At 34.1% G+C, this 27,581-nt stretch overlaps 1 protein-coding gene across 8 annotated transcripts in view; it reads left to right on the forward strand.

The window, feature by feature from the left end:
• Positions 1–27,581, forward strand: part of Cdc7 (cell division cycle 7) — a 69,351-nt gene that overhangs the window by 4,053 nt on the left and 37,717 nt on the right. For 3 of the 8 annotated variants that reach the window (XR_013427901.1, XM_078026726.1, XM_078026725.1), the window contains exons 3-12: positions 7,599–7,682; positions 7,996–8,131; positions 14,757–14,850; positions 14,936–15,078; positions 15,903–16,152; positions 16,819–16,914; positions 17,719–17,897; positions 18,707–18,789; positions 21,142–21,291; positions 25,099–25,212. Coding sequence is in view for 7 of the 8 variants with exons in the window: in XM_078026726.1 (XP_077882852.1) it covers positions 7,599–7,682; positions 7,996–8,131; positions 14,757–14,850; positions 14,936–15,078; positions 15,903–16,152; positions 16,819–16,914; positions 17,719–17,897; positions 18,707–18,789; positions 21,142–21,291; positions 25,099–25,212 (1,329 nt within the window). In the remaining variant the exon portion in view is untranslated. Of the gene's footprint in view, positions 1–7,598; positions 7,683–7,995; positions 8,132–14,756; positions 14,851–14,935; positions 15,079–15,902; positions 16,153–16,818; positions 16,915–17,718; positions 17,898–18,706; positions 18,790–21,141; positions 21,292–25,098; positions 26,897–27,581 lie in introns of those variants that run through there. The other 5 variants (XM_078026722.1, XM_078026723.1, XM_021728021.3 and 2 more) reach the window with 3 other exon arrangements.

Raw genomic sequence — 27,581 nt, forward strand, 5'->3', positions numbered from 1 at the left:
AGGAAGGTGATGGGAGTGAGCTATGCACCTGTTTGGGGAAGAGCATTCCAGGCTGGGGAAATGGCAAAAGGCTCTAAGATGGAAGTTTGCCTGCCATTCAGGAATAGCAAGGAGATCATTGTGGTTAAAAGAAGAAAGATGATGGGAATGAAATCAAAGAAAAATGTAAAGAGAGTAGTTTTTGGCTTTTATATGGAAGAAGATTTGAAACTATTAGTCTTAAGTTTTCAAAATAGCAGCCTAGGCCCTCGTGTAAATATGGGCATTTATTTATTTTTATTTTTTAGGAACTTCCCTAGTCCTCAAAGTCTATTCATTTGTTTCTGTCTGGTAGTATTTTCCAGCTTTTGACATGAATGTGCTTTTCTGCTTGTTTACACTCATCTTCCACTTCAGAATTAGAGGATATTACTTTCACTTTAGTTGTCAGAAGTTTTTAGTGTTGTTTAAAAATGTCAGAGTTGTTCTGTAGTGACAGGAATCCTTAATATAAACATTTTGAGTTTTGTGAAGTTGGGTATGTACATAATAAGTGAGTAGTGGCATGGAAGTATATTATTCACATGACTTGTATGTTACAACATTTTCTTATTAACATCTCTTTTCTTTCCTATGATTTTTTAATAGTTAACTAGTATCTCTACTACTGTTTGCCAGCTCTTGCTTATACAAAGAAGAGTTCCAAAGTAGGAAACTTGTAGAAAAACTATAGATTATTATAGTTGGAAGGTAAAAAGTTCATCTGATCTGGCTCCTTTATTTTATAGGTTAAGAAACTAAGAACTAGTATAGTTTGTGACAGGGGTTGAATCCAGATGTTTACATTCCAGACTTCCTATATATCAGCACTATCCAATAGAACATTCTGTGATAGTGGAAATGTTTTGTTACTGCCACATGTGGTGAGGCAACTGAAGAAAATAATTTTTAATTGTATGTACTTTTAATAAACTTAGTCTTACTGTCCACTAGCTTCATGTGACTGTCATCCTACTATAAAGCTTTCAGTAATAGTAGTCACAGAACAAAGTATGAATGCATTGAATACTTGAATATGTTAACAAAATGACTACAAAACACTACAAAACAAGCACTTGAATATGTTTAGTATACAACTGCATAGTTTTAAAATATTTCTTCATATCTAAACACTGTGCTGCCAGTTATACTATGATATAATGTTCTATCACCTAGAAAATTTTTTGTTTTATACTTACTAAAATAATTCTTTTAGACATAAATAGACAAATAATTGTATATCTGGATAATTATATAAAAAGGAAAATATTTCAGTTCTCCTAAATTTTTGTATTTAAACTCATATCCCATTTTCCTCTTAGTACTGTTTTGTATACATTAATGGTAACAATTTTTCTCTGAAGAACCACTAAAAATAAGAAACCATCAGGAGGCTGAGGCAGGAGGATTGCAAGTGCAAAGCCAGCCTTAACAACCTAGTGAGACCCTGTCTCCAAAAGGGTGAGGGGTGCTGGGAATGTGGCTTAGTAGTTTAACCCCTGGGTTCATTCCCCAGTATCTAATAATAATATTAATCGTGATTCATTGGCTCTTAAGAAGAGTCCAATATGTCGATCTGGCCTATATTTGATTGCTTCATTTTTACTTCTCCCTACATTGATTTGATTCTTAAGGGTTAAATAAATTCTCTGATTTTCTTCAAATCACTAAGTTTTGATGCTGTCTGGCAACTATAAGATGCATCCCAATTCCAGAGTTGCTAAAATTGTGTCTTAAGAATCAAAAGAAATGTAATAGTTGAACATATCATTTTAATACCCATGCAAGTCCTTTTCCTTTGACCCTGTGGAATTTGAAGTTGGTTGGAATGACACTTTTTGGGAAAGAGTATAATTTACTACAGCAACTGTGACTGCTAGAAAGCATATAGATTTTTTTCCCCAGGCCTTGTTTTTGGCTTACAGAGTAAAGTAGGGTGGTGTGACTCTTAAACTTTTGCTTTTTGTCCCCCTACAGTTGTCTCTGGATGCCCATAATGATAGTAATTATTCGTTTATTCAGCATATGTTCCTTGCTGTGTTCTAACCAGGAGGTGAGGTGAATTATAACAACAGGGAACCTATAGTGATGTGGCTTTTGTTCTAGTGGAAGGAGGCAGGCAGAAAATGAATAAACAAACAGGTTAATTTCATTGTGGATAAATAAATAAACAGGGTAATAGGAGAAGTGCTAATTTAAATAAGTGTCACAGGGGACTGTGACAATTGAACTAACCTGGGAAGTTTGAAGAACCTTTTTTTTTCTTGAAGTACTGGAATTTAATCCAGTACCTTGGGCTTGCTTAGCTGAGCTATATATTCCAGACTATCAGACCAGCACATTTAAAACAGGAGCCAGTAAAAGCAAAACCTACTTAAAGAAATAAAGGGAATCATCATTGTCATTTAATATTTACTGTGTGCTAGGCAGTGTAAAAAGGTTCATCTAAGTGTGTGTCTAAATTTTATTGAATCCTCATAGTATCTAAGTGACATGTATACTGTTACCCCTTTTCTGTAGATGGAGAAACTAAGGCTGGGGATGTACCTAAGTGGTGAAACATGTCACTAGCATGTGCCAGGCGTTGGGTTCTATCCTTAGTGCTCCCCAAATAAATAAGAAAAATAAGAAAGTAAGATTCATAGAGAGAAACTATGCTCAAGGAAAGTCATACTGGGTGGTATACAGTGGAGCCCAAATTTTAACTTAGGGCCTCCATTTCTGTACTGTTATATGTAACTGTTATGTTATATTGCCTCTTGTATTGAGAGCCACAAAGCTTCTCTAGTCCACTTATGATATAGATGGGAAGGTGAGGGTAATTTAAATAAATTCTTACTATTTATTTAAATGGGCTAACAATAGAAAAAACACTGGACTAGATCTTCTTGGCCTCTTATTTGGTCTCCAACAGTTCATGTTCTCCTCCCCTTGAAGTTCAAACTACTTGTTATTTTTTCTGCTTAAAATTTTTCCATGACTTTCACTTGCATTCTCTGCTTTTTCCTTCTTCAGTTACTTTGTGTTTCATTATCTCCTTGCTCTCCCAGGACCCCAATCCTGAATGCCTTTTCCCTTCTCAGTGTCTTTATATACATAGTTCTTTCTTCCAAAAATGTCTTCTTCCACTTTTGCTACTTGGTGAATGCTTTAGAACACAACTTAGCTATCATTTGAGGCTTCCTGGTACCTTATGAAGGATTTATCCCCCTTAAGACACTCAGATCCCTTCTACCTACTCTCTGGCATTTATCATTGTATGAAAAATAATAATGTCTTTTTCCTGTGCTAGACTAAGCTCTGTAGGGGGACAGTGAATGTCAGTTTCTTCATTTAAAAATAAATTTCATTGCTGAGCACTTTTAAAAACAGTGTATAGATTATAGTAGTATCTCTGTGAAATTGGGCAAATGATTTAACTTTCCTGAATAGGGTTTTTATTCTGAAAATCAGGATATTAATTTTTGTTCTCCCCAAATCACAATGCTATTATGAAGATCTAAAAAGATAGTACATGTGAGTGCTTTAAATATGTCTTAATCTGTTACATTATGTGGAATATTATTGTGATAACTTAAAAGTATCTCATGTTTAGCTTAGATTTTGCAATAAAATCTGAAGACACTTGTGTAGTTCTTTTTTGTATCCAGTAGTTTATCAGATTTTGTATTATTGCTGCCACTTATATTAACCACATGTTTTCATAGAGAGCTTATATTTATATTAAAATGAGGATAACTAATGGTATTTGGAACCATTTTTTAAAATATTATAGAATACTTTAAAATATTTTAAAATGATTTTTAACTAAATATTTAATACATAATACTTTTCCAGGAATAGACTATTTCAATAATATCTTACACCTTTTTTCTGCATGGTTTTATAATAAATTATTTTTTTTAAGAGAAGATGAAGGTGGAAAAAAACCCAGCATATTATTAGGCTGCTTTCCTGTATTATATCAATAGGGTAATATCACACACTGTCAATTTTTGTTTTCCATTATTCTGTTTTCCCAAACAGTGAAATTTGTTTATTAAATGGTTAAAGGCCTGTGAATATGTTTTTTACACTGAGTGGAATTCTGTAGCTTGCTAGTTTGCCAAGGAATTATCATCTCTTCCAAATATTTCATACATAAAGTGTATTGTTAATTTGTATGGATGATAACAAAATGACACAAAGCTGAGATTGATTTAAAAAAAAATAAAGCTTTTTTGAGCCCTTTAAAATTTTATCTTTGGGGAAAGAAATAGTTTTCAAGAACATTGCATCGTGTCCATGTTTTGCCATCTAGTGATCACAGCATAAATTGTTTATTCATTTTTTATGTTTATTTATTTATTTTTTATTTAGTTGTTTCCTTTTTTTCTTTTTTTTTTTAAGCAGCAAAGAGGTGTTTATTGCGTGCTAGCTCGGTCCTCCGCGTGCACACACAGCAACTGGTGACGCTGAGAGGCCCCGAGAGCAGGGTTTGCAGCATTTTTATACATTCTTTGGAGAGGGCAGGGACTTCACATACATCATAGCAAATCATCACACACCGAGGGAAAATCAAATAACAACTCTAAAACATGATTAGCACATTCACTGGCGGGAACAAGTTGGGTAGGGGTGATTGGTCAGTATTCGTTTGAACTGATTGGTTTAAGCCAAGAAGGGTGTACGTGCTGAACTGCATGGTTTCCTAACATGTTATCAACCACCATAAACTGGGAGGGTCTTCTGGCATCCCAGGTATTTCCCTGTCTCATGCTGATTGGTGGCTGCTAGGGGGTTGCTATGGATCTCCTAGCCTGACTGAGTCAGGGACACCTGGGGCAGCAGATCTCTCCTGTTATTTGTAGATAAATAACTTAGCAGGGTGGGAATGTGCTTAGGAGTGCTCTGTGGGTTTTTCCAAGGACAAAGGTCATGTCCCTTTCTTGGACAGGCTTTGATCTGAGATAGAGGCTGGTTTTTCATTCCCCCCTTTGTCTGGAAACTTGGGAACCAATCATGGTTTCCTCAGTTGGGGGCCTATTTGGGCAGGCTCTACATCTTGGTAAACAGTAATCCTCAGGGGACAGTCTTCAACTTCCCAAACTCACTTAAAATTGGCCTCCTAGATCCAACCTGACTCGATTTACCTATCTACATTGCCTATCCATTTCTGGCTTTGTTTCCCCCCCTAATTTTAGAAACTTTATTAGTGTGTGGAGAAGGGGTGACAACTCGTTCTGGCTGCTTCAGAGCTGAAAAAGGGGTGTCGAACATGAGGGGGCTTGAAGATGTGGGGGGGCCACGTGAGTTCCCTTTTAGAAGTCAGTTCCATTTGAAGTCTGGTTGGGGAAAAACAGGTTGTCATCTGGGGATGGGTGCTTCTATGAGAGAAACAAAAACCATGAGTACTGAATAAGTGTTGCAGCAGCTGGAACATGTCACTGTACAGAAGTTCCCTCACCAGGCTTTAACATTTCCAGTTACCAGGACTGTAAACATGACATTTAACTTTTAGGGTTACGGATGTCCTTCCCCTTAAGACACAGTTTAATAATTTAATATCATCTGATCTTGCAAAATCCTTTTATTAGTATGACCTCTGTGTCTAATAGAGAAATCTTTAATTCTGTTACTTAGGGCTGGATAACTATACTAGCAAACATTAAGCCTACCTGTGTAGGTTAGGAATATCTGTAGGCCTCAAACTAAAAACTACTCTGGTAGTTTCTTTTGATAGTTATCAGGCATTCCTACCTAAGAATCTCTTTTGCAGCCTCCAGTTTACTTATTTTTGGAAGTTACATTTAACTATTATTCTTATTTAAAATGCCCAGGAATAGCTGTGTTTTGGCTTTGACTGTCTTTGCTAAATGTTTAAGATGAAGCAAGTCAAACTGACTTTTGTTTCTATCTATTGTTAAGAGTCAGCAGAGTTTCTCTGGGAGTCCTCGGGGAACTTACAGCAGCTTCTCAGTTCTGCTAGTACCATTTGCGCTAGGATGGGTCCAGGCCTTGCTCGACAATATGGCTTCCCTCGGAAGCATCAGGGATATCTCCGTTTTCTGATGACCCTCCTCTTCATAGCAAATGTACTGATTGGCTTTTTGTCCTCCAGCCATCTCATTAATCTCCCTGATCTATTCAGGAGGTTATGTGGCCCAGAGTTGCAAAGCTCTTTGGAGAAGTCCCCTATTCCCTGATTCAGACTGACTCAGAGGGCAAGAGCCAAATATTGGTTTTCTTGGCCCTTTAATTTAACTTTAATTTTAAAACTTAATCTTAAACATCCAGCAAATAAGTTTCAACAGCCTTATACTAAGAGTACTGGGCTTTAATGTCTATCTCTCTCCTGTAGGTGATAACTCCTTATCTTAAATTAACCCAGGTTGTGTGTTCTTAAATTAGTACCTCTGCAAAACAGGCAATCTTTAGACCATTTATAAGAAAACTACAAAATAAAATTAACTAGGGTAAAAACTAAGTTTATGTGATAGCTACCTTGAATTTTGGCAGAGTTAGACATTATAATTTCCTGTTTGAGATCCTGGTAATCGTGACAAAAACTAACCTTTGGACATAACTTTAAATGTACTGAAATCTGGCCTACTTCTTTCATAGTCACTTTCACATGTAGTGAGATGGGGCATAGCTGTGTTTCTTTTTTAAGAGATAGGGTCTCACTATATGCCCAGGCTCGCTGGTTTCAAACTCCTAGGCTTAAGTGATCCTCCTGCCTCAGCCTCCCAAGTAGGTGGGAGTACAGATGCACACCACAGTGACTTAAAAACAGAATACTACAGGGACACAGCCATATCAATGTTTATAGCAGCACAATTCACAATAGCTAAACTCTGGAACCAACCTAGATGCCCTTCAGTAGATGAATGGATAAATAAAATGTGGCATATATACACAATGGAATATTACTTAGCATTAAGAGAGAATAAAATCATGGCATTTGAAGGTAAATGGATGGAGTTGGAGAATATAATGCTAAGTGAAATTAGCCAATCCCAAAAAACCAAAAGTAGTTTTTTTTTTTAATGAGGATGCTGACTCATAATGAAGATGGGGGAGGGGGAGGGAGGGGTTAAAGGGGTAGGAATGATGGTGGAATGTGTTAGACATTATTACCCTAAGTACATGTATGAAGACAAGAATGGTGTGAAAATACTTTGTGTATAATCAGTGACTTGAAAAATTGTGCTCTATATGTGTAATATGAAATGAATTGCATTATGCCATCATGTATAACAAATTAGAATAAATAAATAATTTAATTTTAAAAAAGAAACGAATAAAAAATTAGCTTCTTCATTTAAAAGACAAATATGCAATAGCAATGTAGTTATTAGTGTGTAATTCCAGTGTAGTAGAAATTTGCTATTTATAATCTGAGACTATCTTTTTGTCCATTAGCTAAAATAGGTGTATGTGGGTAGTAGCAGTTGGATGGAGTTTTCAATATTCTTACAATTTTAAGATTCATTAAAACATTTGTGATTAATTACATTTTATTTTATTTTTTTAAGTTGAGAAACTGTAAAAGAGCTCTTGTTAATTGTATTATTTATACTTTCTCTTTTCCTTGGTAGGTGTTAAAAAAGATATTGAGAAGCTGTATGAAGCTGTACCACAGCTTAGTAATGTGTTTAAAATAAAGGACAAAATTGGAGAAGGTAATTTAGAGATATATTTTATTACCTTTACAAGTTTTTCCTCCATCTGTTTTCTTTGCATAATCTAAGTTTTCATTATTATTTGTTGAAAATACCCTATTTTAAAACTATTAAGACCATGGTAATATTATTATGGTAACAGCTTTTCTCTTTTTTCCCTCCTGTAAAGTGTGAAAACATAAATATTTACAGTAAAATGAACAGTCCTGTTTTAATATATTATGCCATTCAAAGTTTCTTCATCTATAAATAGTATCATTTCATTAACATTTTAAAAAGTGAGATATTTAAAACTTAATAAATTATTTTACAGGCACATTCAGCTCTGTTTATTTGGCCACAGCACAGTTACAAGTAGGACCTGAAGAGAAAATTGCTCTAAAACACTTAATTCCAACAAGTCATCCTGTAAGAATTGCAGCTGAACTGCAGTGTTTAACAGTGGCTGGGTAGGCAATTTTAAGATACTTTCATTGATTGGGCTGTATATAATTTATAATATTTTAAAGTATATGCTTATTGGGAATTAGAGATTATGCATGAACTGAATGTATTTTTCACTCACTTGTTTGCAGTTTGCAAATACTTTGTCTCTAACCTTACAATGATTGGTTAAATTTATATTCTTTTAGAGTGGATTTCTTGAGGCCCAGCTTGACTTCCTGTTCTTGTACCACTTTTTTGTAACCTTCCTGCCAAATCATAAATCTTTTTTTTTTTTTTAGAGAGAGAGAGAGAGGAGAGAGAGAGAATTTTAATATTTATTTTTTAGTTATCGACGGACACAATATCTTTGTTTGTATGTGGTGCTGAGGATCGAACCCGGGCCGCACGCATGCCAGGCGAGCGCGCTACCGCTTGAGCCACATCCCCAGCTCCCAAATCATAAATCTTGAGTTCCATGGTCTAGATTGTTTTTTAGTATGAAGAACTAATTTTTCTTATCTTCACAATTACAGTTATAACTATAATTATGTGGGTCAGTCTCTGTGTCCTCTGTTCTGTAACATTGGTACAGAATATTTTCCATGTCTTTCTTCTTGGTTTCTCCTCTGCTAGTTCATTTCTTTTCTTTTTTTAATTTTGTTAATTTTTAACTTAGTTTATTTTTTAAAATTTAAAAATTTTTTTTATTATATATGACAACAGAGTGCATTACAATTCATATTATACATATAGAGCACAATTTTTCATATCTCTGGTTGTATACAGAGTAGAGTCACATCTTTTGTGTCTTTATACATGTACTTAGAGTAATGAAAACCATCACATTCCACCATCTTTCCTATTCCTGTGCCCCTTCCCTTGCCCTCCCTCCCCTTTTCCCCTTTGCCCTATCTAGAGTTCATTTAATCCTTCCATCCCCCCGCCCCTTGCAGCATATTATGAATCAGCATCCTTAAATCAGAGAAATCATTCAGCATTTGATTTTTTGGGATTGACTAATTTCACTTATCATTATATTCTCCAGCTCCATCCATTTACCTGCAAACGCCATGATTTTATTCTGTTTCAATGCTGAATAATTCATTGTGTATATATACCACATTTTCTTTATCCATTCATCTACTGAAGGGCATCAGGGTTGGTTCCACAGTTTAGCTATTGTGAATTGTGCTGCTATAAACACTGATGTGGCTGTGTTTCTGTTTTTAAGTCCTTTGGGTATAGACTGAGGAGTGGGATAGCTGGGTCAAATGGTGTTTCCATTCCCAGTTTTCCAAGGATTCTCCATACTGCTTTCCATATTGTCTGCACAATTTGTAGTCCCACCAGCAATATATGAGTGTGCCTTTTTTCCCACATCCTTGCCAACACTTAACTGATGTTTGTATTCTTAATAGCTGCCATTCTGGGAGTGAGATGAAATCTTAGAGTAGTTTTGATTTGCATTTCTCTAATTGCTCATGGTATTGGCACTAAAATAGACTTGTAGACCAATGGTACAGAATAGAGGACTCAGAGACTAACCCATATGATTACACTTTGAAAAAGGCACCAAGAATGTACATTGGAGAAAAGATAGTTTCTTCAACAAATAGTGCTGGGAAAACTGGAAATCCATATGCAACAAAATGAAATTAAACTCCTATCTCTCACCACACATAAAACTCAAAGTGGATTAAGACCTAGAAATTAAACCAGAGATACTGCATTTATTAGAAGAAAAAGTAGGCCCAAATCTCCATCATGTTGGATTAGGCCCCATCCTCCTTAATAAGACTCCTATAGCATAAGAATTAATATCAAGAATCAATAAATGAGATGGATTCAAACTAAAACACTTCTCAGCAAAAGAAACAATCAGTGAAGTGTATAGAGAGCCTAATAATTGGGAACAAATTCTTACCACACACACATCACATAGAGTACTAATCTCTAGAATACATAAAGAGCTCAAAAAAACTCAAAAAAATCTTAACACCAAAAAAACCCAAATAACCCAATCAATAAATGGGCCAAGGAACTGAACAAGTGCTTCTCAGAAGAAGAAATACAATCAATCAACAAATATATGAAAAAATGCTAGTTCATTTCTGTCATCATGTAGACATGATGTAGTTAGTATGTTATGCCTCCTGATTTGTGGTCCTTCTTCCAGCTGCTCCTTAATTTCTTTGTTCTCTCAAAAATAGTCTACACATACTGTTTTTACTTTTACAATTTCCCTTCACTACACCCCTAGTGTGTTTCTCCCTTTTAGTTGAACTGAAACTACTTTAGTAACAGTCAACCATGACTACAAATATCATTTAATGTGATTGACTTTTTTTTGGACACAAGATAATTGTGGACATTTATGGGGTACAGTATGATAATTTGAAACATATATTTAATGTGTAATGATCAGATAAGGGTAATTAGCATTTCTGTCTCCTTATTTATCATTTTTATGTGTTGGGAACTTTGGAACTCATTTCTTCTGGTTCTTTATAAAATGTATAATACATTACTGTAAACTTCAGTCAACTTACTGTACTGTAGAACACTAGAAAGTATTCCTCCTAACTGTACTTTGATACTTATTATCCAAACTCCTTCTATTCCCCATGCCCTCAACCTTCCTATCCTATAGTAATTTCTTTTCTACTTCCTATTTCTGTGAGATTAACTTTATTAGCTTCCACTTATGTGTGAAATTGTGTGGTATTTGTCTTTCTGTGCTTAATTTATTTCACTTAATATCCTCAATATCCTCCAGTGCCCTCCATATTCCTGCAAAGGACAGAATGTCAGTTTTTATGGCTGAGTAATATTCCATTGTGTGTGTGTGTATGTGTGTGTATGTATATATATTGCATTTTCTTCATTTATTTGTTGATGGACACCATGGCTGATTCCATAGCTTAGTTATTGTGAATAGTGCTGCAAATAAGCACAAGAGTAAAGTATTTCTTTCATATAAAGATTTTATTTCCTTTGGATATATACCCATAGTAGGATTGCTAAATTGTATGGTGCTTCTATTGTTAGTTTTTTGAGGAACCTTCAGCCTCTTTTCCATAATGACTGTCCTAATTTAACATTGTCACCAACAGTATGTAAGAGTTGCTCCTTTTCTCATAACAACCAGCACTTGTTATTTTTCTCTTTGGGATTACAGCCATTCTAGTGGTGTCTTGTGGTTTGATTTGCATTTCCCTCATGGTGGCTAGTGTTGAGCATGTTTGCATATATTGTTGGCCATTTGTATATTTTATTTTGAGAAATGTCTATTCAGATCATTTTCCTGATTTTTAATCATAGTATTTAGGTATTTTGCTGTTGGATTTTTTTTCAGTTCATTATATATTGTGAATACTAATTCCTTGCTGGGTGAATAGTTTTCATGTATTTTACCCCATTCTGTAGGTTGTCTCTTTACTCTGTAAATTCTTTCTGTTGCTGAGCAGAAATTTCTTAATTTGATGTAATCCCATTTGTCAGTGTTTGCTTTGGGGGTCTTGTTCAAAGGGAGGAGGGGAGTAAAACCTCATAGCCTGATATTATACTAATATCTTAAAGAGTTTCTTCTGTGTTTTCCTCTAGTAATTTTTCAGTTGTAGTTCTTACACTTAGGTGTTTTGATCTATTTTGAGTCTATTTTTTGTATATGGTGAGAGATAGAGGCCTATTTTCATTTTCTGTACATGGATATTCAATTTCCTCAGTGCCATTTATTGAAAAGATTGTCATTTCTCCAGTGTATGTTTTTGGTGCCTGTGTTGAAGATCACCTGTTGATGTGTGGATTTATTTTTGGGTTCTCTGTTCTGTTCCATTAGTCTTGTTATGCTAGTAGCACTCTGTTTTGGTTACATGTTTTGAGATGAGGTGTCATGATTCTTCCAGCTTTGTTCTTTTTGCTTAAGATTCTTTGGCTATTTGGGATCTCTTGGTTTCATAAGAAGTTTGGAATTTTGTTTCCAGTATGCCATTGGTATTCTTTTGAATATTTTTTTTTTTTAGTTGTAGTTGGACACAATACCTCTATTTTATTTATTTATTTTTATATGGTGCTGAGGATTGAACCCAGGGCCTCGAACGTACAAGGCAAGTGCTCTACTGCTAAGCCACAACCCCAGACCAACCATTGGTATCTTGATGAGGATTGCATTGAATCTGTAGGTTACTTGAGATAGTATGAATGTTTTAATAATAATAGTAATTCTTCCATGGCTGTCTTTCCTTGTTTTTGTATCCTCTTTAGTTTCTTTCACTAGTGTTTTATAATTTTCGTTGTAGATATTAACAGTTGATTTGAACCTTCATCTTTTGACTTTTGTACTGCCACATCTCCTTTTTTTTTTTTTTTTTTCAGTATCCTTTCCAGCTTTTCCTCTTCCTCTTTTTTTTTTTTTTTAATTTTAATATTTATTTTTTAGTTTTCGGCGGACACAACATCTTTGTATGTGATGCTGAGGATCGAACCCGGGCCTCACGCATGCCAGGCGAGTGTGCTATCGCTTGAGCCACATCCCCAGCCCTCCTCTTCCTCTTTGACTTAACACCTAAATACTGGAATTCCTCAATGCTTGATCCTGGATTTTCTTTTTTTTTTTTAATACTTTTCTTAGTATCCTGCAATTCCATATGGCTTATAGTAATGATTCTCAAAAGTATATATCTAGCCTCAGGCCTTTTTTCTTAACTACGGATACACACATCTGCCTATGAGGTGGCTGATAAATCTCATATTTTATATGCCCAAAACTAAATTTTAATTCACCTTCCCCAGCCAGAAAACCCCCACCATAATAAATATTCTCAGCTACCCATCTCTGCAAATGGTACCACCCATCTACTGTTACTCAAGCCAGAAACATGGAGATTATCCTCAGTTTCTTCATTTCTTTCCTGAAACACGTTCATCTTGGTCATTTTGCTTCCAAGATATATTTTTTGTACTTACTCATTTCTGTCTTTGCTGCCACTACCTCTGTCCAGACTTAGACTACTAATATAGCTGGCTTCTCCTACCCTATTGATCTCATCCTTACACAGCATTCGGAGTGATGTTTAAAGTATTGTCACATACCTTTTGGGTTCTTTTGAAGACCTTATGGTAATCTGTCATTGTTTCTTACCTTGTTTATTTGTATATCCACTAAATAGTAAACTCTGTGAAGACAGAAATTGTGTTAATTTTATTCACAATTGCATACCTAATGTTTAACATAGTGTCTAGCAGATAACATTACCCACTAAATATTTACTGAATGAACCTATTTCCTTGTTTTACTCTTCTGTTTATTATAGAAGATGAGATAGCCTCTCCAAGGCATAATTGTGTGTATTTTAGTCCCCTCCCTAGATGTGATCATTTCTTTTTCTATACTTTATCTCCCTCTACCACTTTTTCTTTCTCTGAACTTCAGCAAGTACATGCTAAAAATGTCTTCATCTGATCTTGCAATGCAGTTAGGCAAATTGTCTTGGTGCTCCACTTCTAGTGATACTGCATAGAATCCTATTTTCTTTCCCTATCTCCAGTTTTGCTTTTTCCTTTCCACCTAAATTACTCTCTTAATTAATTCCTCATTATTAAACTAAAAGCCTTCCCTCAATCCTTATTCTCTTTGACTTCCAAGCTGATTATCTCTTTGTTCAAAACCCCTCATTTTGTTTCGTCATCCTCATTGTCCTTATCAACTTAGAGGTTTTATTCCAAGACTCAGTTTTCTTTTATGTAAACTTTCACAGAATTAGATAACACTTCTATAGGTACTTTCACTGACTTCTCCCTTGACTTCCCACTTAAATATTTAATCTTTGTATCTAGAAATCTCTATCAAAATGATGAAGTCCTGGTTTTAGATGCTTTCTTGTGTGATTTTCCTGCTTGTTTTGTTGCTATGCACATTGTTTTACTCAGGTCCAAAACCATGGAAATCGGCTTTACCTCATTTTTTTTGCCTTTTATGAAGCAATATAGTATAGTGATTAAGAGCATAAATCCAGAGCAAACTGCTTTCAAAGTGTGGCTCTAATCAGTGACTTTGGAGAAGTTCCATAATCTCTCCGTACTCTAGTTACCTCATCAGGAAAAACAAAAAAGGTGTATTGAGGGGAATAATAGCAGTTTCCTGAGATTGAGTTTACTGATAGGTGTGAAGTCCTTAGAGCTTGGCATATAGTGAATGTTCAGTAAATGTTCCCTATAGTTACTTTTAAAATCTGATTACTGTTATCATCTTACCTGCTACTCATCTTGTTCATCTTTTCCTTCTCATTCTGCCAATTTGGTTGAAATTAGAATTATATCACCCTTGAATTATTATTGAGCACCAGCCTCATAACTGTTACTATTTTTGTTTTAAAAGAAAATTTTCTTTTATATAAGTCAGTTAAATGTTTATATTATTTTATATCATGATTTTAAGCCAGTTTCCTGGCAGTGTGTATGCATTGTTAAAATGACATTTTTTAAAAAAGAGGAATAAGACTGAGGATGTAATTCAGTGGTAGAGTCCTTGCCTAACATGCACAAACCCCTGGGTTTAATGCTCAGCACCACCAAAAAAATAAAGAAGCATAAAGTTCCAATTCATTTTAACCTTTCCTTTAAAGTCTGTTTTGCGCTTTTTTTCACTAGGGGGCAAGACAATGTCATGGGAGTTAAATACTGCTTTAGGAAAAACGATCATGTGGTTATTGCTATGCCGTATCTGGAGCATGAGTCCTTTTTGGTAGGTTTTTAATATTTCTTGAATTTTTACTAGCTAAATGTTTAATTGAAAATAATTTTATGATCTCATTTATAACTTATTTTAGGACATTTTGAATTCTCTTTCATTTCAAGAAGTACGGGAATATATGTTTAATCTGTTCAAAGCTTTGAAACGCATTCATCAGTTTGGTATTGTTCACCGTGATGTCAAACCCAGCAATTTTTTATATAATAGGCGCTTGAAAAAGTAAGTATGAAGAATTTTCAGAAAATATTTCTGCTTAAGTGAATTTGTGTTATGGAGTCATTCTCTTAGACAGAACATACTGCAACAGCTAAGTGCAAATTATTTCTGTATAAAATTTTTATTGATTGAGGAAAAGAGATGCAATGAAGAAAATAAAATTATATTCTTAAAGCAATGCCCATCATTAGATACACCAACAGAAACAGCACTTAATTAAGACAGACATAGAATTTTAGTGCTTTTTGCCCTTGCATATGTCTGTCATCTTTTGGCTTCATTTTTTTTGCTACTAAATGAGAGAATTGGATGGCATGATAGCCAATTTCCTGGTTCAACACCAAAGTTCTGTTTCCATATATATTTTGATTATATACAGAGGCGTTATAAGCTGAAAATAACTATATTATATTAAATATAGTAAGGAGATGAAAACTATAATTCTTTCTTGGGCTTTTATGTCCTTGACATTGGTCTTTGATTTCCTTAACTTTCTAATTAAATTATCTGCTATGATGCCATCTCTTCCACTGTCAAAGTGTTTCACTATATTATGCATTCCTCTTCTGTCTTATCAACATAGGCCATGGAAAAAAAAGAGAGAAGAATGATTAAGGAATTGAGGGATATCATTCCTTAATTTTTAATCTTAATTAGCTGTTACATCTTTACTTTGGAAATATTTTTTTTCTTTTTTTCAGGAATATTTAAAATTCTTAATTGTTCCTAAAAAGAACTAGTTTCTATGTGAGTGTGGTTTGAGTATTACAGTGTTACTCAACTTTAATTGTTAAATAAAAGTAAAAGTGCTTAATTTTGTTTCTTAGGTATGCCTTGGTAGACTTTGGTTTGGCTCAAGGAACCCATGATACGAAAATAGAGCTTCTCAAATTTGTCCAGTCTGAAACTCAGCATGAAAGTTGTTCACAAAACAAATCTAATGTAATCACTTCAAACAAGATTTCATTGAGTGGCTCAGCACCTAAGGAACTGGATCAGCAATCCACTGCAAAAACTTCTGTCAAAAGACCCTACACAAATGCACAAATTCAGTTGAAACAAGGAAAAGATGGAAAGGTTCTACCTTTTTATATTTTTTTTAAGTACTATCACTATTTTGGAAATGTACTCCTATATCCAACAGGGGGAGATATAATACTAGTACCTGCGGTTAAAAAGAAAGCTTTTTTTTTTTTTTTTCTTTTAACATTGGTTATGTGTATTCAGTTGGTTAGATTTTTACTAAGGTCTGTGCTGAATCATTTTACTTACTATTTTGACACTGAAATTTTTTACTTAGTTGATTTATAATATCTTTATCATTATATATTACAAATTAAATTATATGATAAAATGGAAAATAATAGATTTTCTTTGCGTGTTATAAAGTTCAGTATAATCATCCTTTTTAAAAGAAAGCATTAGTCAGAGGAAAAAGATTCTGAAGTGTCTATCTCCATTTTAGCTGCACAGCAAAATGTGACATGCAGGTGGTTTTTGAGATTTTTAGTTATATATATATATATATATATATTTGTGGGCTATGATAACATTGTATGGGTCTGAAGAGTTTTGTCTAGACTATTTTCTCCTTTCACAGAGTGTTTTGATGCCTGAGAATGTCTTGGATGCAGCTGTTTTTATTTCATGTCATTTAACTCTTTCAAAACTATGGCAGAGTACAGCTGGCAGAAAGTGTTACAGATATAATCCTTATTTTCCTTGTTTTTGTTGGTATTGTAGGAGGGATCTGTAGGCCTTTCTGTCCAGCGCTCTGTTTTTGGAGAAAGAAATTTCAATATACACAGTTCCATTTCACATGAGAGCCCTGCAGTGAAAGTAAGTAATGTAGCTTAATAGTGCAATGGTCAGTCAGTCATACACTGAGGAAAATTTAGGTAATGACTAGATTAGTGTTTATTACGTAAAGTTTGGCTTTGGCAGAAGTTTTTACTGCTTTGAGCATTCAGTCAAAATTTTATTTTCTCTAATTTTTTTTCTGAACATTTCTGGTGGAATTTTTCATCATTTTTGCTTCTTATTATTCTTTCCCTATAAAAACATTTGGAACATTGAGACTTTTTCTGTCATCATTGCTAGAATGTGACTTCCAAATGCCTAACAGAGTTCTAACACATAGTTGATAGTGTAAAGAAGGTTATAAAGGTAACAAAATTGTTTTCAGTGTTAGATGATTTTAAATTGATTTGTGATAGCTAGATAGCTTGAGCAACAAATTAAAACTCTGATTTTAGCCACGGTAAATGTGCAGTTTACAGTTCTGAAATGGAGTTAGACACTAGAACATAACTGTTATATTTGTGTAATATATTGGGAGAAGTTCTAATAAAGTCAAATATTTACCAAATTAATTAGTAAACTTAAGTTTATTCAACAGAAAAAGACCTTAAACTTTTATTTATAGTCCAACAGAATTCAGCCATTTTTGAAAGTTCTAATTAGGCTGGAACTGGAGTGATAGCTCAGTGGTAAGGTGCTTGCCTCATTTGTGCAAGGCCCTGTGTTTGATCCCTAGCACCACAAAAATAATTGTGTTTTTGCTGTTGCTTTCTGCCATACTAGCTTATGAAGGCATCATGTTAAATGTCATGAAAATAGAAAATATGAACTTTTCTTTTGTAGCTTGTAAAGCAATCAAAGACTATGGATGTAATATCAAGAAAATTACCAACAAAAAAGAAGCCAGTTTCTACAAAAGTTATGAATAGTGGTGTAATAAAGAAAACTGCAAGTTCTTGCCCAGCTAACCTGACCTGTGACTGCTATGCAACAGATAAAGTTTGCAGTATTTGCCTTTCAAGGTAATGCGTTGTGATGGCACTATAAAATCACCAGCATGCTGTTAGACAAGATTAGAAATTGCATTAATTTTGGTGGACAGTTGATTTACTGAGTGAAAGGAATAACAGATCTATGAACTACACAGACATTGATGTAGAACAAAACCTTGAAGAGCAAATGATAACTATTGTCACATATTATTCATTTAACATGCATATGCTCTTTGAGAAACACATTTGCTCTTTTATTGCAAGTATGAGGAGATAGAGAGTAACTTTTTTAGAAATTTGAATTGTACATTTTGCTTGCTAATGTCATCTTTTCTGTTTTCTCTGTTTCTTTCTGCCTGTGTGGAATAATCGGGTACAAATAATAGAGCTCCTTTCTTGCTCACACCTGCAGCTCTTTGCTTCATAAATTTCTCCCTTTCCTTTAAGACTTGACTTTTGTAGAATATTTCCTGATTAACTCAAGTATATAGTTGAGTAAGTACGTTGATAATTAATCATCCCCAAACAAATGAATTTTCATACAAATTCCTTTTGTGATCTATTTTTCTATTATGGCTTATATCAACTACCATCTTTTCATGCTTGGAAATTACCTTAAGATCCTTCTGGAATAATAACTCCTCCAGAGAACTCAGGAGGAGTTGGGGTGACCAGTAGAGGCAAAATAAGGATGCTCATCACACTAGGTTATCATTTGCTTTTAATAAATACGTCAGTATCAAGGCAAAATTCACTGTGAACTAACAAATTAACAAATACTATTATTTGTACTTAAATAGCTTAATGTAACTAGAGAAATTTTATTTCTTTATCTTAAGGCGTCAGCAGGTTGCCCCTAGGGCAGGTACACCAGGATTCAGAGCACCAGAGGTATTGACAAAGTGCCCTAATCAAACTACAGGTATGTTGTACTGGAAATACAGGTATGTTCAAATGAATTGTTTAGATATATTTTATGATCTTTCTGTATGACTAATATTGAACTCTCCTGCTTTAATTAAATTATTAAGTAGTTCTAGCAATGGGACATTCCCATTTTTGAGATAATGCCATTCTTATGAAAGTTTCTCATCCGAATGTTGTTTTAAAAAAAGAAAACATACAGTGTATTTTGTCACTCTTGGGGGAAAATTGTGTTGAATTTTTTGCCAACTTTAGATCTGCTTACTTAATACCTCAAAAGTTTTCTGTGGTGCAGGTAAAATTGTGTTTGATTAAAATTATTTTTTGTTATTATGAAAACAATAATAATAGCTGTTAAATTTTTTTTAAAGGAATAAAGAAAATCTAAAGTTGGCATGTAAAAGTAGAAGGGGGACTGACTACTGGGGAGGGAGAGGGTGACTAGGGGGATGGGGGAAAGAGGGTAATAGAGTGGATACAATCAAAGTACCTTATACACATATTTGAAATTGTTACAGTGAAACCCATTATTTGGTGCAGTTAATAAGTGCTAATAATTATAATTTTTTAAAAAAATGTTGTTATGGAGCTAGAAACCAGGAAACATTTTGTTGAATGAATAGATGAACCCTGTTATTCACTTGGATTATAGGCTTTGAAATAATGCATTCATTCATTGTATGTCTGTTCTGTGCTTGCTAATGATGCAAAAATAATGAGACCGCTCACCCTCTGGTTAGTACACATTCTCAAATAATTATAAAATAATGTGTTGAGCATGATGATAAAGCCTTATTCAAAGTATTTCAGAGGTATTTATTTTAACTCAAAGGGATTATGAAAGGAAGTTAATGGAAGAGATGACCTCTGAGATAAGACTCTGAATTGAGGTAAAGGATTAGAGTTGAGGTGTGAACTGAGGAACTGAAACAGCATAGTCTAGCCATAAAGGAAACTATAAAAGTTTAGTATTGCTAAATATAAGATACAAGATGAGAAATGGTTAGAAATAAACCTATAAAGAGGTATACAAGGTCAGATCACACTTTTAAACAGCTTGGGTTTTATAATATAGAAAGCTGTTCAAGGGAAAGAGATGGTAATATTGTATTCAGGCAGGTGTACAGAGAAATAGATTTTAGAGGCTCTTCAGTAAAAGATGATGAAAATATGAAAGGGAAACTTGGTACAAGAAATGAAAAGAAAAATGAAGGATTGGAAAGACCAGACTTGAGAGGAAATTGAATGTTGAATTTGGTGTGGGGAGGTGAGCTGTCGGGGGTGGGGGCGTGGGAGGCATTCAGGATGTTGACCAGATTACTAACTTGAGGACTTTGGTACTGTCAGTAACCAATATGGAGAATAAAGGAAAGGTAACTGGTTTATAAAGGAAGGTAACGTTGGAATGCAGCATAATTTGGTTTGAGATTTTTGTGGCATTTCCAGACATCTAGCAGAATAAAAGTTAAGTCTGAAGTTCAGGGAAGGAGCTGGGCTGGAAATACAGTATATCATCATTAAATAAGTGGTAGTTGAAGCTGTATGATGGATGAAACAATAAGGGAGAATATAACAGAGGAATAGATTGGAATTCTGAGGAACCTTGGCACTGAAGCCTTGGCACAAACATTGAAGGAGTAGTTAAAGATATAAATAGAACTAAGAAAGGCAAATGATCAGTGGCCAAGGGAATAGAGAGCAATAAGTTGATAATACTAAAAATTGAACAATTCAGAGAAAAGTGAGCTTTTTAACATGAAGCTGAGCTGGATGTGTTTTGTTTTGTTTTGTTTTAGGTGGTGCTGTGTATTGAACCTATGGCTAAAGCTGAACTAGTCTTAATCTTAACTGCCAGAATTCCAGAGATGAAAGTTTCTATAGTAGTTGATGTTAACATCTGGCTGAAGAAGAGCTTCTAATGTTCAGTACTTTTCACTAGAATGAAAAAACATTACTGTAGTATAGGCTTTTGAGAGGCATCCCAGATTTTTTTCCACAGAGCTATTTTTGGTTTCTTTTGATCTTATACAATGTATGTTTACTTAAGAATTTTCTAATGATGAAATATCCTTTTAACTTTCCAACATATTGTTCCAGGAAGAAAACATTGTATTTTTTAGCAAGGATGTTGAGTCAGGGATCCTGGGTATACATTACAGTCACCTGGGGCATCTTTTTAAAAATACCTAACTCTAGACTGATCAAAATCTCTGAGGGATTAAGCCTTGGCATCTGAATTTTTTAAGGCTCCCAAGATGATTTTAATGAACAGTAAAGGATTAGAACTATTTTATATAAATGATGAAATTATAGATTTGGAATTTATTTTAAAGTTTGTTTTCTGTTACAGCAATTGACATGTGGTCTGCAGGTGTCATATTCCTTTCTTTGCTCAGTGGACGATATCCATTTTATAAAGCAAGTGATGACTTAACTGCACTGGCTCAAATTATGACAATTCGGGGATCCAGGGAAACTATCCAGGCTGCAGAAACTTTTGGTAAGCAGTTTTATATTATAGAACAAAACAGATGCCTTTGATTATTTGCTGCAAACATAAAATTCTCTTTACAAATAAACATATTCAATGTTTATAAATATATCTATTCATAGGTAGGAAATTCTTAATTGCTTGGAAATACATTGCATTTACGTAAGAAAATAATTTATCATCTCTTCTCCTCATTACATGTAATCATTTGCTCTTACTAATTATAGAGTACTAAACTACTCCAGTATTTAGAGCTCAGCTTTATAATCTTAAACAAGAGAATAAGGAATAAAAACTACTTTAGTGACTTTTATTACATAAATATTTACCAGATGTTCTACATGGTACTAAGAATGTTCTCTCCTTAATTGATTTTAGAATAATAAGTAAAGAATTATAATACAGCCTAATAAGGACTATAGTTTGAAAGAGAAGAGAAATGTGTGTTAGTATTCAGGTTTTGAGGGGTAGGGTAGCAGAGAAGTGAAATGAATAGAACACCTTTTCAGATGGAGTATTTTTGTAAGCGTGTATCGGACATAGGACATAGGAAGTCATTTCCACAAAGGTTCTTCAAGACTGGGATATACAGTTTACTTTATAGGACACATGAGAATTCTCTCAGCTTCTCTCTGTCCAACAACATGAATTCAAATGCCCACCTTGAATTTATTCTCTAAGCACAATTAGACTTGATACTTTCCAAGGAGAGGGTCTGATTAAGTCAGCTTGCACCATACAATATGGAACACCCCTATGGACAATGTTTTAATCAGCCTACATCAAGAGTAACTGGGCTGCCATGTGCTCAGTCCCAGGATCGGTGGGTCTTAACCAACAGTGCAAATCAGAATTATCTGAGAAGTTTGAAGATATTCATATGCCCAAAATGCTGTGCCATTCTGAGAATATAATTCAGAAAAATATACTGAAAAAGGCTCCGGGCTTGTTAGTTTGAAAACAAATGATTTTGACTGTAAATCACTTCTGGTCAACCACCATAAAAATCATTGCCTCTTGCTTAGGCACCAGTGCTATGGTCTAGTCCATAAGAAAACTTAGTGGTGAATTTTAGGAAAGTTTCATAATAAAGGCTTGCCAAAAATTATCTCTGCCTCCAAGTCAATTCACATGTTGTACCTTTCTTCTACCTATTATAAGAAAAAATTATTTGAAGATAATAAGATGAAATAATGCATACATATAAGGAAAAAATGACTGTGAATGTAAAATAAGATAATTATCTTGAAACTGGTATTACATTGTAATAAACATGATTATGTTTATGCTTAACTAGTTAAGAAAACATTTAACTACTATTAAATAACTTTAAGAGAAGTTTATGAACATAAAGTTTATCAGCCAGCACTAAAACATTTTGTTGAGCTTGACTCTTCCCCCATTGATAGTCAAAGATGTAATGAGAGCCACAAATTAAAGTATATCTGACACAAAAATACTTCAGAGCAAATATCAGATATCACACAAGGGCTTCTTAGAAATTTATATTGTTCTCATTTTAAAAAATAATAATGTTCTATGGTACTTGTTTTTTTAAGCATAACTTTTTAGTTTTTAGAGCATTTTATAACTTTGAGCTGACTCAAAGCTCAAAATTTAAATACACAAAACTATGTTCTCCTTTAGAACATAAAGAGATGACTTGCCTGAGATAGCAATGAGTGTACCTCTGCTTCTCTTATATATAACCTACCCTATTATCCTCAGCTTTAGACCTGGCCCCATTTTAGGTCATCATTAAATACTCATTGAATTCTGTTGAATAATTTCAAAAGAAAACTTTGAGCTAAAACAAATGCCTGACAGATAGCAGTCTGTAACAAAATGCATTTTGATTGAATGTACTAGTGTATATTATTTTCCCTGAATAGTTTAAATGTACTCTTTAGTCATGTACAAAAATAATTTAAGCATATTGTACTGCTTGGGATGTTCTATATACTATTTTTATTTCATGACTTGAGAGCAAGCTAATAAATCAAAACTATGTGACTATTCTCCTCTGGCTAGAATTTTCTAGAGATAATGATAGATTTAAAAGTAAAGAAGAATTGGCCTGTGGTGTCCTCACCACACTTAGCTGGTAGTCATTTGTTTCCTTTTGTTTTTCCTTGGGGTCATCCTCCCCACTTTTTCCTGCCCTATTACATCAGTCTCAGAATATGTAAAGGTAACTTCATCCAAATTGCTTTGTTTATAATCTGCATACTCCAGAAAGAGATCTAAATGTTATGCTAATCATTTAGAGCCACATTTCTGTTTAATAAGGAAATTAGCAATTAGCATACAGTTACCTATTTGTGTGCGTAACTTATGTTTCCCTGTGTCTGATAATAAGCTGATGGTAAATTATTTTATAAATACATTTATGTTTTAGAAACTTGAGATCTAATTTGCTTATTAATTCATTGAGAAACATTATTGGGACTTTATATGCCAGGTACTGTTGTGAGTTTCTGTTTTTATAGAGCTTAAATACCCTCTCTAATGAGGGCAAGAAAGTAAATGTTTACTAACAAGTGAATGGTGCTGAAAAACATGAGGAGAAAGGGAGAGAGCTCAGCCATTTAGGACAGGTTGAATAAAACCAGTACCTCTAAGAGTGTGACATTTGAATACAGATGTTCAAATGAACAATGCCTTTTTGTTCAGTCTAACAGACATTAACTGAGCAACTAGCAGGTACCAGGCATTGTATAGGTTTTGGGGGTTCAAAAATAAATAGGACATTCCCTGTCTTGAAAGAATACATTATCTAGTAAGTAAGACATACATACATTTTGTCAGTTACAATGTAATGTATCCAGGGAAGAGGAATGCGAGGGAAAGGGAGAGAGAAGGGGAATTGCATGGATGGTAGAAGGAGAGAGACCCTCATTGTTGTACAAAATACATGTATGAAGATGTGAATTTGGTTTTTAACATATCTTGTATACAGTGGTATGATAAATCGTGGTATAAAGGTGTATTAAGAATTGTAATGCAAAAAATAATAATAATAAGAGCACATGTAAAAAATAAATAAATAAATAAATAAGTAGAGCAGGTGGAGCCGGGCAAAACAAAAAAAAGTAATAATAGAACTCTTCCCAGGAAATGACAGAAGTTTAACATGATCAGTTGCATCTGAGTGTCATCACAGAGGGGCTTCTTGAGCAAGGTGAAGATGTATATGGGAGCCTCCTGGGCACACAAGGGTGTGGAGTGCTTAAAAGCATAGACGATGGGAGGTAGGATGGAGGGTGGAGCTGCAGCTAAAGATTACAAAAGAATAAAAGAAAGCTGGAGAAGTGGGCAGAGTCAAGTGAGTACCTGGCATAGCTCAGTAAGTTGCTGCTTTCTACTTACTATTTCCCACTTTATGGTTTGGCCTTCAATTATGTAGTTCAAATACAACTTAAAAATAGGATGTCGTAGCTAGACACCGTATTGCATGCTCTTAATCCCAGTGGCTCAGAAGGCTGAGGCAGGAGGATTGCAAGGGCAGCCTTAGCAATTTAGCAGTACCCTTTCTCAAAACAAAAAACAAAAAGGGCTGGGGATATAGCTCAGTGATAAAGCACCCCTGGGTTCAATTCCCACTACCCCCACCAGAAAAAAAAAAAATGCATGTGGTGCTCTGTGTTAATATTCTGTGTATATGCATATATATATATATATATATATATATATATATATACACACACACTCATAAAGCACATGGCTGGACTTGCCTCTTTCCCATGACAGATGCTTTTGATATATGCAACTAATATAATGAAATATGTGTGTATGTATTTTTGTTTTTTCTTTTAGGCAAATCAATATTATGTAGCAAAGAAGTCCCAGCACAAGACTTAAGGAAACTCTGTGAGAGACTCAGGGGTCGAGATTCTAACACTTCCAGATTAACAAGTGATAGTCAAGGATGTACGTATGACCCATCCTTTTCAGAGAAGACTGACCAGAAAGCTTCTTACATCATACAAACATCCCAGGCACAACACTTAGGGAATTCATTATGTAAAGGGGATAGTAATGGCTGTGGCAGTAGTTGTGATGAATGTAGTACCAATTTAGAAGGCTGGGATGAGGTACCTGATGAAGCTTATGACCTGCTTGATAAACTTCTAGATTTAAATCCAGCTTCCAGAATAACAGCAGAAGAAGCTTTGTTACATCCATTTTTTAAAGATATGAGCTTGTGATGGTGGTATTTCATTTAATGTTACTGTTGTGTATTGTGAGGTGAAGAATTTTTATAATAGCTGTATGTTCTTGTTGATACCAGAATAGGATAAATAATTTATTTTAAAATGTTATTATCTGCTCTCATGACAGGTTATAAAATAGAGATTAAGATTACTCTAAAATATCTGGGAGAATTTTTTGGACAGATAGCATAATCTTTGAGTTAAATCAATACAAGTAAAATCAGACCTTAGTTTCTCTAAAATTTTTCACTGCCATATGCAAAAAAAAAAAAAAAAGTAGTTTTAGCCTAGCACATGCGTTCAAGGTGAAAGTATTAAAATTAATGGGTGTGATAGGGATCAAATGAGTCAAAAGACTTAGTTTACTGATTCCTTAAGAGTATAAGCTCTGTCCTTTTGAAAAGTTCAAAATGGTGCTAGAACTCTTAACAGTTTTATAGATAAAGATAATTTCCTTTCCTAGAGGATATCTTTTACGAACAGTAAGACAGTAAGGAAGTGTTGGTCGTGGGGCAAAATATCACTTAAAGTTGAATTTATCCACTTAAAAAAAGTATTTCATGAACACATTTTTGTGTAAATTGTCTTATTTATTTTTCTTTCTTTGTCCTCACCTAACATAGTCACTTTGGAAATCATATGGCATTTACCATAAAGTTTCTGGGTGTTGTATTAAATGTTTTATGTTTACAGTTGGGAACTTAAAAGTAATAATATACACATTGGTTGATAAGGGAAAGCCTTTAGGACTAAGGTGAGTATTAATAGTCTAAAATGCTTATCCTTTTCTCTTTTGAATGTGTATGTTTTTTTTCTTTTTTTTTACATCATATTAATATTATTAGGTAGCTGCCCAAAGGAAAAATGAATACAGAATTGAAAATATTACTGGAGATTTTTCCTCTATCTAGAGCCCTCCAGATTTCTATACCCTGTTTTAACTAAGTTGGTCTTATTTAGTGAAGAATGATTATTGGATTGGGAAAAGAGATAATGAAGGAGGCAAAGTGGGAAGGGACCTAAGATAGAAGTTTATATATTATTTACATTCCAAAATGATATGTAGAGCATGTAGCATGATGTGTACAGCATCACAAACTTCCTATGGGAAATAAGTCTGGAGGAGTAGATCTGAGATTAATAAATTATAAAAACAGATTAGGGACAGATATTTACTTCATTTTTTTGAGCATTGACAGGTCAGTATAGCTACCTAATCTGATAAGTGTAGTATAATATTTGGTAAATGTAGATAATTGTGTGTGTGTTTGTGTGTTTGTGTGTATACACTATTATATATATATATATACACACACACACCATGGCTTTTGATCTGCTGTCTTATGCTGTAATCCTTTTTGAATTTGAATGTTTAATAAAGTTATCCTTTTGTATTTTTATGTCAGACTGATTTTAAAAATGGTTGTTTAAGCCAGTCTTGTATGGCACGTGCCTACTTTGGGGTCAAGGCAATAGGATCACTTTAGTCCAAGAATTTGGGCCATCATGAACAATATAGCAATACCCCTTCACTTAGAAGAAAGGGAGGAAAATGCCAAAAAAATTTTGACTACTGGGAGTAATTTTATTCTGAGATTAATGAAACATCTCTTTTAAGCAAATAGTGGATAGTAGGTAAACAAATACTGACCTGGCTCAAATGTAATATATAATTTATTGATTTTTTAATTAAAAAGCTGCTAATTGACTTAATTTGTAGGATATTAATCACAAATTATAAAACAGTAAACCTCAGTAACCAAAGTGAAATCTTAGCTACGATTTTTGACTCACATATCCTCAGAAAATTAAGAGGAAGAAAAAAATTAACTACCCAGAAGAACAAGGGAAGAAGACATTTTTAAAGAAAGTTTAGAATTCAGAGCTATTGTTTTAATTTTCTGTTGGTACAGACTTTGTTGATATTCAAGGAGGGAGGTAAAAGATCTTTTTAAAAATATCTAATATTACAAATTTGCTCCTGGTATATTTCAGTTCCACTGGAGAATGTTGCCTCAGTTTGGCAAACACATTCCCAACGTGCTGGATAAAACTAATAAGGGACTTCTGTATACCTATTCTTGC

Source organism: Ictidomys tridecemlineatus, chromosome 11 (assembly GCF_052094955.1).
Source record: "Ictidomys tridecemlineatus isolate mIctTri1 chromosome 11, mIctTri1.hap1, whole genome shotgun sequence".
Lineage (NCBI taxonomy): Eukaryota > Metazoa > Chordata > Mammalia > Rodentia > Sciuridae > Ictidomys > Ictidomys tridecemlineatus.